Source organism: Cariama cristata, unplaced genomic scaffold (assembly GCF_000690535.1).
Source record: "Cariama cristata isolate BGI_N322 unplaced genomic scaffold, ASM69053v1 scaffold22872, whole genome shotgun sequence".
Classification (NCBI taxonomy): Eukaryota; Metazoa; Chordata; class Aves; order Cariamiformes; family Cariamidae; genus Cariama; species Cariama cristata.
The window spans coordinates 1-12,706 of NW_009604767.1; the positions used below are offsets into that span (position 1 = coordinate 1).

Sequence of the window (12,706 nt, forward strand, 5' to 3'; positions counted from 1 at the left end):
ATATGTATGTATAACTATATATAAATGCATACCTATAGAGTATATATAAATATGTGTACATACTTTTTTTTAATCCTGTGGGCTCTGCCCCACTAGATGTTATGGGCTACCTCAATGGGAAATCCTAGCAGTTAGACCTTAAATTTATTTGTTTTCACTAGATGGATAATAGCTAATATTTTACATAAAGAAGATATTTCTAGTTTCCTCTTGCCTTCAGAAAGTGGGCCCATGGTGAGTAACAATTACCTTTTGACTTCCAGGGAAAAAGGTTTTTTATCCTGTGGTATTCAGCCTTTATAATCCTGCTATTGTATATGCCAACCAAGATATACCACCCCCCGTGGAGCAACAGTTGGTAAGCAGCGTGATTTATTCTGGATAGAATTAGTTGTGCTTTGTATTAAAACAAAATTAAGTGTAACTTAATAGTCTGTTTGGGATATCATATGACCTTTGGCAGTGTGTATCTGAACACTTTTTTCCATTATGGGCAAAGCACTTGGAAGAAAAGCTTATCAAAACCAGTACAAGACTCATTCTTAGATAAACTTGGAGTTCTACCTAGATTTAAAAAAAAAGTACTATTAATCAAGTGAAGTTGGTAGTTCTGATCTATTGCTTAATTCTGACTTGGACAGTCAGTATTTTAGGAAGATAGTGGCATAACATGGTGGCAACTTTTGTCTTATGTTCCAACCAAGAAGTGGTGAAAGGCAAAAAAAGTATGAACGGTGCTTGATAAGTTTCCCTCAGTATTGACTCCCTTTGCTAACTACAAATGGTAGTTGCAGGAAGTGTGCCATGTAACTCTAGGTGAGCTAAGACGTTCAGTCAGTTGCTTTTTTCGTGCTGTGGACAGCTCTACTCTGTGCAGATTGTTTCTTTACCTTTGCCATCCAACATCTGCCAGAATCATTAGCTGTTATACTGATAATTTCATCTTGCTTTTGGAATGAGAAACACTGCTTGGTAGGGAAGCTTGCAGTCAAAATAATAAACAAATAAATGCCACAAACATTCAAGAGAATAGGTTTAAGGATAATTGGGAGCTCAGTGGAAAGAAGGAAGTACTATATTTCTGGGTCTGTTGCCTGAAGATAGAATGGCCACAGTCAATGTCCAGCCTGACTCTCTTTCAAGAGACTACATAAATGGAAATGGGTTTTGCAGCTGGGCCTTCTGAGGTAGACAGGTTTGGAGGAGAGAAAGGAGAGTGCAACACAGCCTTACTAAAAGAACAGAAAAACATAGTAACCCTCATGCCCTGTGTTGTTTGCAAGGATCCTTCTGAAAGTAGGAGGGAAGCTTTTGCATATGGTCTCAGATAGTCACAGCTGAGAGGGGAGTCAGCTCCTGCCTGACAACTCTGCTGTTTACTTTTTTGAATCGAACAACTTTACGATTGCCGACTTCAATCACAAACTTAGTTCTCTTGTCATATCAGAACAAGAAGAGACAAATGTGGCCTTAGAAACTGCGTAGGAGTTGGAGTATCAGAAAGAGATGATTTGACAATAGACTACCAAAAATTTACTGCTTGATCTGAGCAGATACATAGAAAATAGACGTGGTGTGGTAGAAAGGTAAATGTGGTAACTGCAATGAGAGTATTTGGAATCAGATGGCAAAGGGTGAAGTAGACAGCAGGTAATTAGGAAGCCCACATCGGTGCATGACACAGAAATACTAGGAGTGTTATATGCTGTATCCCACACTGAGTAAATGAGCAGAAGAGCTTAGCTTTCTATGAAACCAAGTGCAATGTACCTCCTTCGGTGTATTTTGCATTTCAAAATGATACTGTTTTAAAATTGCAGGTACACAAGAAGGATTCTGGTTTCTGGCGGGATTTTGGCTTTGGGATGACTTGTCAATATCGGACAGACTTTCTGACTGTTGGTAAGATGAAACTAAAAAAAAAATAATTTGTATGTTTAAAAATTGATTCTCTGTCCTTATCTAATGAGAGGAAAGTAATGCATTTATTTCTTTTATTATTTTCCCAAGCCCAGCAGTCAGACTTGCTTGACAAGTTTGACTAATGAGATAAATTAGCTTTTCTAGATTTTGATATCCCATCTGATAAATGTTTGTTAAAAGTCACAGTATTTTTACTAGCAACATTTCACTCTAGAACTTCTAAAAAATCTTTCTTTTTTTGTACTCTGTGACTGTCTGAAGCAAATTAATCAAGTTTAAGAAACACATGCCTCAAGTAAACTGCTAACATAGACAAGAAGCATTCAAATTCTTTCTTTTAAATAACCTTGAGTAGTTGAAAATACTGTTCGCAGCTTTAGAAATATGCTTTGGCACCCCCTTCTGGCTTGCTTTTAAAACTGAGAACAGCTGATGTGCTTAAACTTGGAAGACGATCTTCAAGATAGTCTGCCAGAAGAAACTTGGAAGACCATCTTCAAGATAGTCTGCCAGAAGGCGTAATGATGTAGCTCTATGCACTCTATAATGGTTTGAATACAGGCTGATTTCTAATAGCTGTCATATTGCCACGTGCATGGTATATGCTAAATGAAGACTTCATAATTCTAGAGTTTTGAAATTGTGCATGAGTCTGGGTTGATTTTCTCTGTGGTCCTGGAAAGGCAAGAGAACTTAAAATGGTGGAATATGTTCCTTTCCTTAATCCAGCTTTTTGAGTTGTGACCTATGGAGTAATTGCTGGCATTTTTAAAGAGGACTTTTCATATGGTGCATGACTGCTTCATTTTCCAGCTGCTAAAATCCATTATGGCTGCTAGAAATAACCCAAAAGCATAGCCAGGGAGGTTTGCCTACAGTTTTCTGCAGCTGTCACATAATGTGATTTGGAGACACTGTTCTAAGAGACTTTCTGAAGCCAGCAGTGCATGATCTGTGTCCTGGGCAGTTTCCACTGCAAAGGATGTGGTATGCTTGAAGTTCCTCTCCCTCAATTTGGCATGCTTTGGCATGGAGAACTCCAAGTTAATAGCTCCAGAGTTTCTGGTATGTTGTACCAGATTTGGTATGTTACACAGGAAGCGTTGCTCTTTTTGCCTTGCGTCTAGTCTGTGTGCCAAAATAATGTTTTCTGATATTGTTTTCATAGGGGGTTTTGACTTGGAAGTGAAAGGCTGGGGCGGTGAGGATGTTCACCTTTATAGAAAATACTTGCACGGTGACCTTATTGTGATCAGGACACCGGTCCCTGGCCTGTTTCACCTCTGGCACGAGAAACATTGTGCAGATGAACTCACTCCAGAGCAGTATCGCATGTGTATCCAGTCCAAAGCCATGAACGAGGCCTCTCACTCGCACCTTGGGATGCTGGTCTTCAGGGAGGAGATCGAGACTCACCTCCGTAAGCAGGCTTACAGGACTAACAGTGAAGCAGTGGGTTAAATGTCACCCCTGTGATATTTGATGACTTCAAATTCACACTGAACCAGCATCATTTTACGGCCTTAATTCAGCTTAAAAATGCAGTGCCTCTCTTTTTCAGTGAAGAAGAGTTTAGAGGGTTTTTGATTCTTGTATTTGTTTTCTGAGTAATTCTTTGACTGATATGCTATTACCTACGTATCTTGCAAGTTCAAGCACCTCAAATAAATTGGAAAGTGTATGTAGTTCAAGGAAATTGTCTTCAGTATCGATTGGAAAAATCAGTGGAATGTACAACTCAACACTTTTCTACATGGTAAATTTCAATTCTTATATTTGCATTATTTTAAGAATTAAATTTAATAATCTTTTGTGTTGTCTTGAGTATTTTCAGTCTGTATGGCTCACTGCACTGTGACTTTAGAAAGATACTATATTTACACTCCATTGTAGACACAAGAGAGAAGTGTGAAAAAGAATCTCACCGTGAAAGGTATGGGGGAGATGCTGACTGGTACGCCACCTGTTCAGGTTGCTGATTTCACAGGGAGGGCTTGGGTGCCGCATTTGCTGTACTAACAGACATTCACATGGTTGAATATATAGAATAATTCACATGAAGCGGGGAATGAAAAACTTTTTAAGTGGAATTTTAGAGCATATAATGTAATTTCACACTGCAAAAGAGACACTACCTTCTTATCTCCGTGATGGATCAGACATGTTGGGAATGTTCCAGTTGGGTGTTTCTGGGTCTGATCTTTTCCCACAGTAGATGCCACATCACAGAATCCCTTCTATAAACTGAGCTATGCTATTAAACTAATTTGTTTAAAGATTTTTGGCCCCACTCCTCGTTATTGAAAGGCCCTGCCTGTACCTCTCATCCTTTAAGTTCAGGAACCATCTTTTCATTCCCATATAAATTTATTAGAGGCCCATTTGCTATTATGCCGATACTATCCTTTTGCTTTCTTTTTCTGGCATTGTCCTGATGTTTTTGGAAGGCTGTTTCACTGGCTGAAAAAGCAAGTGCTATTACAGTCTTTCTTCATACAATGCTCTCCATTCCACAGATTATCCTAGTAGCCTTATTCTTCACTTTTTCAGTTTGAGGGTGCTTTAGGATTTGGGGGTTTTTTCTCTTTTTTTTTGTTGTTTTTTTGAGCATGCATAAGCAGAATTATGCTCCGGTCTCATTAGTGCCTTGTACAGTGGCACTACTACTTTGCTACTTCCCTTTTGGGTATTTTGAGATGCATAAACAGTTAAAATGCAGGCAGGCCGTTTTTCTCCATGTCGTCTTATATGCTACCGTATGGCATGCCTCATTTTTAATACAATTGTTTATAGAATGAATGCTGAGAATGCTAATTCAGTGGTTAAACCATTTGCATGGTCTCCACTGAATTTAGAAATTAGTTGAAAACCCTTCTCAAACCAGGTAATTAAGATCTGTTTATGAATTCAGCTTGCTTCAAAAATTCTGAAGGCAACTAAAGATTTAAATGGTTGATTTCTGAATAGCAGATATGCTGTGCAAATAGTTCTGGGCACTGATCCTTTTTATATGTACATAAAATTTGCCTTTATGTAACTTATTGTGGAGAACAGTGTACTGTATTGTACTTAGAGTGAAGAGAATGCATTGCAAGGCTTCTTGCAATTGATATTCTCGATATAATAAATGGAATTTCTGCATTTTAGAAATTGTTTTAAGCTGTTTCTTTGAAATAAGTTTTAACAATAATATTTACAAGGCAGATGACATGCTGGATTCAAGTAATAGTATTTGCAGTGAGAAGTTCAACCAGCTCATTTTTGCATCTCAAGTGAGTATCTACCCAGACCAGACACGAAAGTGCAGAGTTAGTTCCCCAGACAACTTAAACTTATAGCAGATGTTATCTTAAGATAACTTGGTGGTTCCTAACAAAAATGATAAGGTACCAGTGAGGAAAAGGTTGAATACACAGGCGTGATGATTTGGGGTAAAGATATAAGTGGGGCCTTCTACTGAGACTCCAGCCCTTAAACCTTCAGCTGCTCCTGGCTCTGCTGCACAAGAATAAGCCTCAAAAAGGTCTCTCGCTGACACCACCACTGCCTGGCATGCACTGGAATGGATACTGAGGTAGTTCAGAGGTGTTAAGCATTGCTGCAGCTCAGCTCTTATCACTCAGCCACTACCCCAGAAGGATCCGGTTGTCCCAGTTTCTATATTTTGGAAACAGAGCAGACTGTTGATGCTGATAGCCAGATCTCTTACCTTCTGCTATTTTCCCCTGGGTGGTTGTGCTTATCAGCAATGGCAAGGAAGGAGAACAGCGTCAACTGTGTCCGCATCAGTGTGATCAAAAACTATGATGTCTGTGGTGTTGATGCTGGAAGGCAATCAAGGAAGTGTGGAGCTGAATGCAGTCAACAGGGACCACTTTTCAAAACCTTTTTTCCATTCGTCATCCCAAAATTCGGAAGTGAATGCATTGGAGTTAATCGGACGTCAGAACTCTTACGCATAGTTAATATCAAGGTTGGGTATTGACACAAGTAGTCTGAATGACTGATTATTTGAGGACTCCTGAACTTTCAGGGGCCCTTGCAGGCCTGGTTTTTCTCTTGTCTTAGTTCAGCTCCCTACAACTGCTTGTGTAAGAACATATTGCTATGGAAAACATCAGCTGGGCATCTCATTAGGAGCGCAGGCAACCATCACGTACTGCACGTGTTACAAAAGCCACAGATACTGGTATGGGCTATGTGCTGTGTTGAGTCGATGCCCAATGGTGGTAACATGGAATCTCCTCGGATGCATTTTGCTGCTGGGCGGTACTGGATTCGGGATGCTTACCTCACCACATGCATCTGTGGGGAAGATGGTTTTACTGCTAACGGTCAATCTGTAGAACATTTACAGCAGGAAAGTACTCAGCTCTAATGGTGCTTTACAGGTTGGGGGGTAGCTTATTAGCAACTTTGACATTGGAAATCAAATCAGTTACTTAAATTAAAAGGTGTTATTCATGATTTAAAATTTGCACTTCCAGGGAATTACTACTAATCATGTACAGTTCGTGTTCCCTAATGACTTACCATTTTACCTACTCATTTGTCTCTCAATTATTATATAATTAGATTTAAAATTCTAAATAACTAGCTTAGACTTACAGCTTTTAATTAAATCTTAAAATTTATTTTTTATTATAATTCTCAAGTGTTTTAACTTTTGGTTTTGGGCTAGGCTACAAGCTTTGACTATTTAGTTCAAAAAAGATAGCTAAAATTCTTACTTTGGATAATGATTGTCCATCAATTGATTAATAGGTATTTTTTCAAAATAAGATGCAATGTTTTCCTCTAAGCAAGGCTCTTGCTGAACTGAGTTAACTGATCATTATTACACAGATGGATTATTTTGTCTATTTTAATAGGGATTCCCCAGAAGAGGACAGGATGCTTTATATATCCCTAGTAATTCCAAAATAGATAGAGAAAAGGTTGAGTCCTACAGATTGCAGAGAGAATTCTGTTCAGTGTACTGTTCCAAAAGTTACTCAGATTTATACAAATACATAAGATCACCACATGGCGACTGCTTTCCTAGTCCTGTTCTGCTTTTCATCATTCTTTCGGAGTTTTTCTGGCCAAAAGTCCTCTGGAAGTGCTTCACTTCTTGCTTCTCTGCCATAATCTCAGGGAAAGGCATGGATAGAGCCCATTTCAGGACTCGAATTTTGCAGTTGTTGACGGTTATTGCTGCATTACCCCAAGCTCAAGTGTCTTCTGCGTGGCTGCAGATGGCAGCGATGCTTTCATTATGCTCCTGAGCACTTAACACAAAGCTGAGTCCCTGACCAGCATTGGTCAGGAAAATGTGTGAATCTGGAGAGCAGTTTGTTTTCCCCAAGTCCTTAGCAGACCTAAAAGAAATTACATGTGCTGTATAAATACATTATATCCTGAAAACGTGTATGGCTCTTTTCTTCACCTCTTTAAATCTCACATCATGTTTCTTGTACTGTGTTTCTTCTTTCTCTGTGTGCTACCTTCCTTATTAACCCAGTCTATTTTTCCTTTGGTGTGGCTCCTCTTATTTCTTCCGACTCTGTGCCTTAAAGCCCCTTCAGCCTTTTATAGGCTCCAGTCCTGGCTCTCTGATGGTGCAGGAGCCGTTGGGGATCCCAGCTGACCGAGCTGCGGTGGGGAGGAGCGGTGATGCCTGGTAAGGGAAAGCCCAGCAGCCGGACCCTGCGATCAGGACGGGAGCTGCCAGGCAGTGCAGGAGCTGCTCTCTGTCATTCACCAGCTCTGAGAACTAGCTTTAAACCAAAAAAGACTCTGTTTATGACCTCTGTACTGCAGATGAGGCTTTTTCTTATTTCTGTATTTGTCATAATATTTCATGCTGAAATACAGTAAACTAACAGCAACATGAAGTTCATGGCAAAGAACGGTAATTTAAGACCATTACTTATACCCAATGTTTGATTGCACACCATTGCTTCTGCTCTGTAACGGAACTAGAACAGAAATAGTAGGATATGCCTTTATTATAAAGTGAGTTTACAAGCAATTTCAGTTACCTGAGTGTATTGAATCTCTGATTACATTTTGGCATAGCCATGCTGTGATACGGGTGCACATGTTTGTGTGCAGCTGTTTCCCAGTTACTGCTGCGTGCTGTAATGCAGGGCAGGTTTGCTCTTTCCCAGTGAACGTGCAGCTTTTCCTTGGAGGTGTTTCCTTACCTCATCCAAGAAAGGGAGGAAATTAGTCATGTTTCAAATATGAAAATCTCTCACTTGAATAATGAAATCTATGCAGCGTGTTGCTTTAGGCATGAATCTGTCTAAATGGCTGAAAAATGTCAGCTAAGTCTCTAGTCTCCAGCTTGGAACTGCCGGCGGGGGACCAGAGAGAGAACGTTATTAGCGTGTGGATCCACAGCCGGGTGTTGCACCTCGGGCTGCAGCCCGTGCACGGAGCGCGGCTGCCGGGAACGCGGCGGCTGAAGGCTGCAAACTCGGCATCGCAGCTGCCCTCCCCGCTGGTGAGACACTCCCGGCAGCCGGTGCATGCCGTGGGAGCTGCCGGCTGCCCAGCCTTCTCCTTGGGAGCTTTGGTCTGGTTTTGCTGTCTACTTTAGCAACAAACATGGAACTGGGTTAATTGAGGGAGAAGTTAAGCCCCAGGGGTGTCTCAGTCCATGGAACAAGTTCAGTAACTTAATTATTAATGCTTCACTGTTGATACTGAGTTCACATTATTACTGGTCACCTCCAGAGTGAGCCAGTGCAAATGCAAAACCCATCAGCTCGATGGGCCAAGGCCCTTTGGTTGGAACCACAGGCAATTTCTGGAGAAAGGAGGAACATTGAGGTTTTGAGTGGGGCACTTGGGTCGTTGCCAGTTGTGGTGGCTCGGCCCCCGCATGGCTCCAAGGTGTCAGAAGTAGGTGTTTGCCACGCACGGCCCATCACTGGCTCAGCAGAGGAGACCCTCGCTTGGCTTTTCCCTGCAGAGGGAGGATGAAACCCACGCTCTTCAGTTGAGGCCGCCTGCTGCTGGGGCCTGGCAAAGATACATGAAAATGCTATGTTTTGGAGTCAGAATCAACAGTCTGCCCCGGGGTCAGTGCTCAGGTTAGGTGGACAAGTGTTGGGCCATGACCTCCTCTTTTGACAGATGCTGTTTATATGCGCACCATTTCTCTTTCTTAAACTGTGGTCCAAGTGTAAAAAGCCAGCTGTGTTTTCCTGGAGGAGTCACTGCAATTTAGTGTTAGAGTAGTAAATAGAGTAACATTTGTTTAAATAGGAACACACTCCACTGAATTGAGAAGCAATTATACTTTTTTTTTTTAGCTGTTGTATGCTATTTGCATTAATTGTAACCTTTTCCAAGGAACTTGCAATCTGTGAAGGGAAGGGGAAGTGTTCTTGATTAAGGGAAGTCAAAATGAGGTTAGCTCAGGGCACACTTTTATGTTAGAACCTTTACAGGAAAGAATTCAGGTTGTGCTTTGGACTTTGCAAACTCGAGTTTGTTTAAAAATATGTGATTCAATGGGACTAGTAGATACTGGTTTGGAGAATCAGAAAATAGAGATGGAAAAAGTGGAAGAAGTACAAGGAAATACTTAGTTCTAGATCCGCTGCATCCAGAAGAAAATACCTAGTGGCTTTTTTTTTCTAATTTCATAAAAGCCTATGACCCTTGAGACTTTGAGATACACACACGTATGAAACTCCAAACGTCTTTCTAAACAGTATTTAAGACTGGAGAATTGCATAAGGAGGGAAAAAAATAGTGGTTAAGCCCTAACTACTTATATCTGAATGCAGACATATATTTAAATTGCAGTTTTTAGTGCATGCCAAAATATAAATTTTAGAATAAAATTCAACAGCTTTTTGCTTTGTCAGATGTGTGAATGAAAGAAAAGAACTTCAAATAACCTTTAAAATTATAGTTGAGCATAAATGTAGTATCTCATTGACTACTGCATCGGTGTAACGATAAAAGCTTTCTGTGTAGCCAAGGTGGGTTTAGCTTTCATTTGCCTGATGTGCCCTTGCTGTGTGTGTGTGACCCCCAACTACAGCTTAAAGAGATCAGTCATTCAAATTTTATTGAGCTGTGAAGTAAAATGAGCAACATTGGCTGTGGCTAGAGTTAAACAGTGTTCTGTTCATACCCCCACAACGCTCATCTCCTCCTTGTCAGGCCTGACTGCTTGGAAGCTGAGGGGCTCTACCTCTTTCTTCACTCAAAAAGCTGTACAGCGAAGGAGACTAGGATAAAATGCAGGTCTTCACATTTCTGTGGTTGCACTGGCTCTGCAGACCTCTGCTTTTATTGGTTTAGTATCAATTTTTCTTAATGCATCATGGCAAGAAGTGTGTTTGGGCCGTGTGGCTGCTGCCGTCCGCAGGGCAGCTGTGCGGGACCCACCTGGGAGCAGGCCGCTGCGAGCACCCTCCTGCAAACATTCCCCTACCCTGGCTGACTTTCCAGTCTCCAGACTTCCAGCTGTTTTAAATTTTAGCATCATGATTGCCTTCAGCCTCTTGTGAAGTTGTATCAGCTGGGAGATTGGCCCCACACCTGCTTTAGGAAGGTGCAGAGGCTTAACACCAGGTCATGCCAGAAGAGAGCTTTTTGGGCCTCACCCACCGTGACCCGGCCCTGAGGGGCTGCCTTTGCCACAGCCGGTGTGTCTGCAGTAATGATGGCAGCTGTGCGCTTAATTAGGGCCTTGTGGAATAATTGGCTCCTCTCATTTGGTACCTGAAGCTGGAAGAAAAAGGTTCTTCTACTTCTTTCTTAAGAAATGTGGTCTCTCCTCTCTCCTGGGCTAGCGTAAGGTAAATGTTTTGTTGATTTTTCTGGTATGTGCTGCTCTGCGATTGCATCAAAAAGGGAATGGTTTCCATCTTTTTAACAGGAGCTCTTGTGTGCTTCTGCAAAGGTTATGTTGTGCTGGGTTTGAAGAATAGGTGTGGTAGCTGGGATGTGTGTGGTAGTACCGTGCAGCAAAAGTACTTCTGAACCGAAGGCAGAATGTTAAATAAATCCCTTTTACAGTTAAGTCTAAATGCCTCCGCAAGGTTGTGTGAGAACACGGCCCTGTTTTGCTTAGCTTAGACCTGTTCTGGGACAAGTGAAATAAGTTCCTCTAAACTTGAAATAAAGAGCCTAGATAGGAGTTTATGGTGATTTAACTGGTTTATTTGAAGTGCTGTAAGTTTGTATGTAGTATGGTGAGTTTTTACAAAGGAGTGTTTTTAACCCCAACGGTTTCAAGGCTGCCTTGTAGCTGTAGGCCTTGTATGTCTTGCATGACTTAAGTCTCTCGACCCATGTCCTCGCATCTTTCACTCCAACTGCTGTGAAATCCCTTTTCCGATGCAAGTTAACTTAGTTAAAGGCTTTATCATTTTCTTCCATAGGCAGAATGCTTTGCAGTCTGTACTTGAATTGCATGTAAAAGAGGATTGGCAATGCCAGTGGCTTACAACACTCTTTTCAAGATGATGTTGTGTTTATGATTTTGATGGTGTCTGATCTAAAACATTTCAGTAACTAATTTTATTTATTTTTTTTTTTTGCAATTGCTTTGGCATTCGTGTGTCCGTGGGGGGCGCACATGCTCTTTGCTAGCACCTAAGCGTCCTCAGACTTCTGCTGAAAATGCTCCTTAAAAAACTTACCTTTCTGGGGGAATTTCTCTTGTGAGAAGCAGCAGCGTGTGCATCTGCACAGCGTGGTGAAGATGGAGGAGAGAGGAGGTGAAGCTGCGCAGAGCTGTGGGAACACGGCAGTGGCTTTGGCCCTGGGAGAGCCTGAGCTCTTGCATGGATTTCCTGCAGCCTTATGCAAGATAAGGTGGCTTCTCTCCCACTTCGTTACAAGCCATGGGGAAAGTGGTCGTAATAAAGGGATAGTTTGAAGAGAAAAGAAAAACTTTTGAGATCGTTTGGTGCTGAGATATGCTCTGGAGAGGGGCTGAGAGACCCCCAGCATGAGCGTTGGACACTTCCCTAGGCCATGCAGTTGTTGGGGAGCAGCTGTGATGGTGTTCTAGCCTGCAAAGGTCTTCCACATAGAGTAGTTGTTGGGGTTTTTGCGTGCATTTGCTTTTAAAATCTTGTTAAAGTGACTTTTTTGCCTGCTGGTTCTTGTGAAATTCTTCTTGGGATACTTGGATACTGTGAAATTTCTCAGAAGTGAGATAAGAGGCGTATAGGGGGAAAAAAAAATGGATTTGCTTGAATTTGTGGATTTATTCATTACTTGCTTGGATTTTATGTTTTTGAAGGACTTTAGGAGTGATTTTTTTCAAATTGAGACAAGTTCCTCAGCACTGAACTATAATGTCCACTGACGTGATTAATTCAATATTTCATTAAATTCTGCTAGTCCTGGTTAGACTTTAATCAAATACATTACTTACAGCTGGGCTTGGTAAGGCCCCCAGTGCTCTGTTGCTGTGGTTGATGATGTGTTGTCTATTTTCGTAGACTTCTCAGAGGTGGAGTGTTGTTAGTAATGTCATCTTTGAATTGAACGTAAACAACTGGATGGTGTTTAAATATTTGAAAGGAAACTTTCAATGTTGCCACTGATGGAGAGCAACATTCTTTGAACTTAACACCCAATTGCAAGAGGGCCTTAGTGTGCCTCTGTGACAGTGATTAAAAAGATTTAAGTACTTTTCTGTTTGTGTAATGAGATTCTGTTGGATATCATTGGACTTTTGCCTCCAAACAGAATTATATTAATTTTTAAGATTAAGATAGCTGCTTAATCTGAAGAAGCTAGGTAGGATTAGAAATATTGG

The 12,706-nt window shown here is 41.2% G+C and overlaps 1 protein-coding gene across 1 annotated transcript; it reads left to right on the plus strand.

The window, feature by feature from the left end:
• Positions 1–263: 263 nt before the first annotated feature.
• LOC104158159 (chondroitin sulfate N-acetylgalactosaminyltransferase 2) lies at positions 264–3,384 on the plus strand (the record flags this gene model as incomplete). The annotated part of the gene is made up of 3 exons (XM_009695738.1): positions 264–358; positions 1,821–1,902; positions 3,092–3,384. Coding segments are annotated over 3 exons (470 nt in total), but the record flags the coding sequence as incomplete, so codon positions are not given.
• Positions 3,385–12,706: the final 9,322 nt, after the last annotated feature.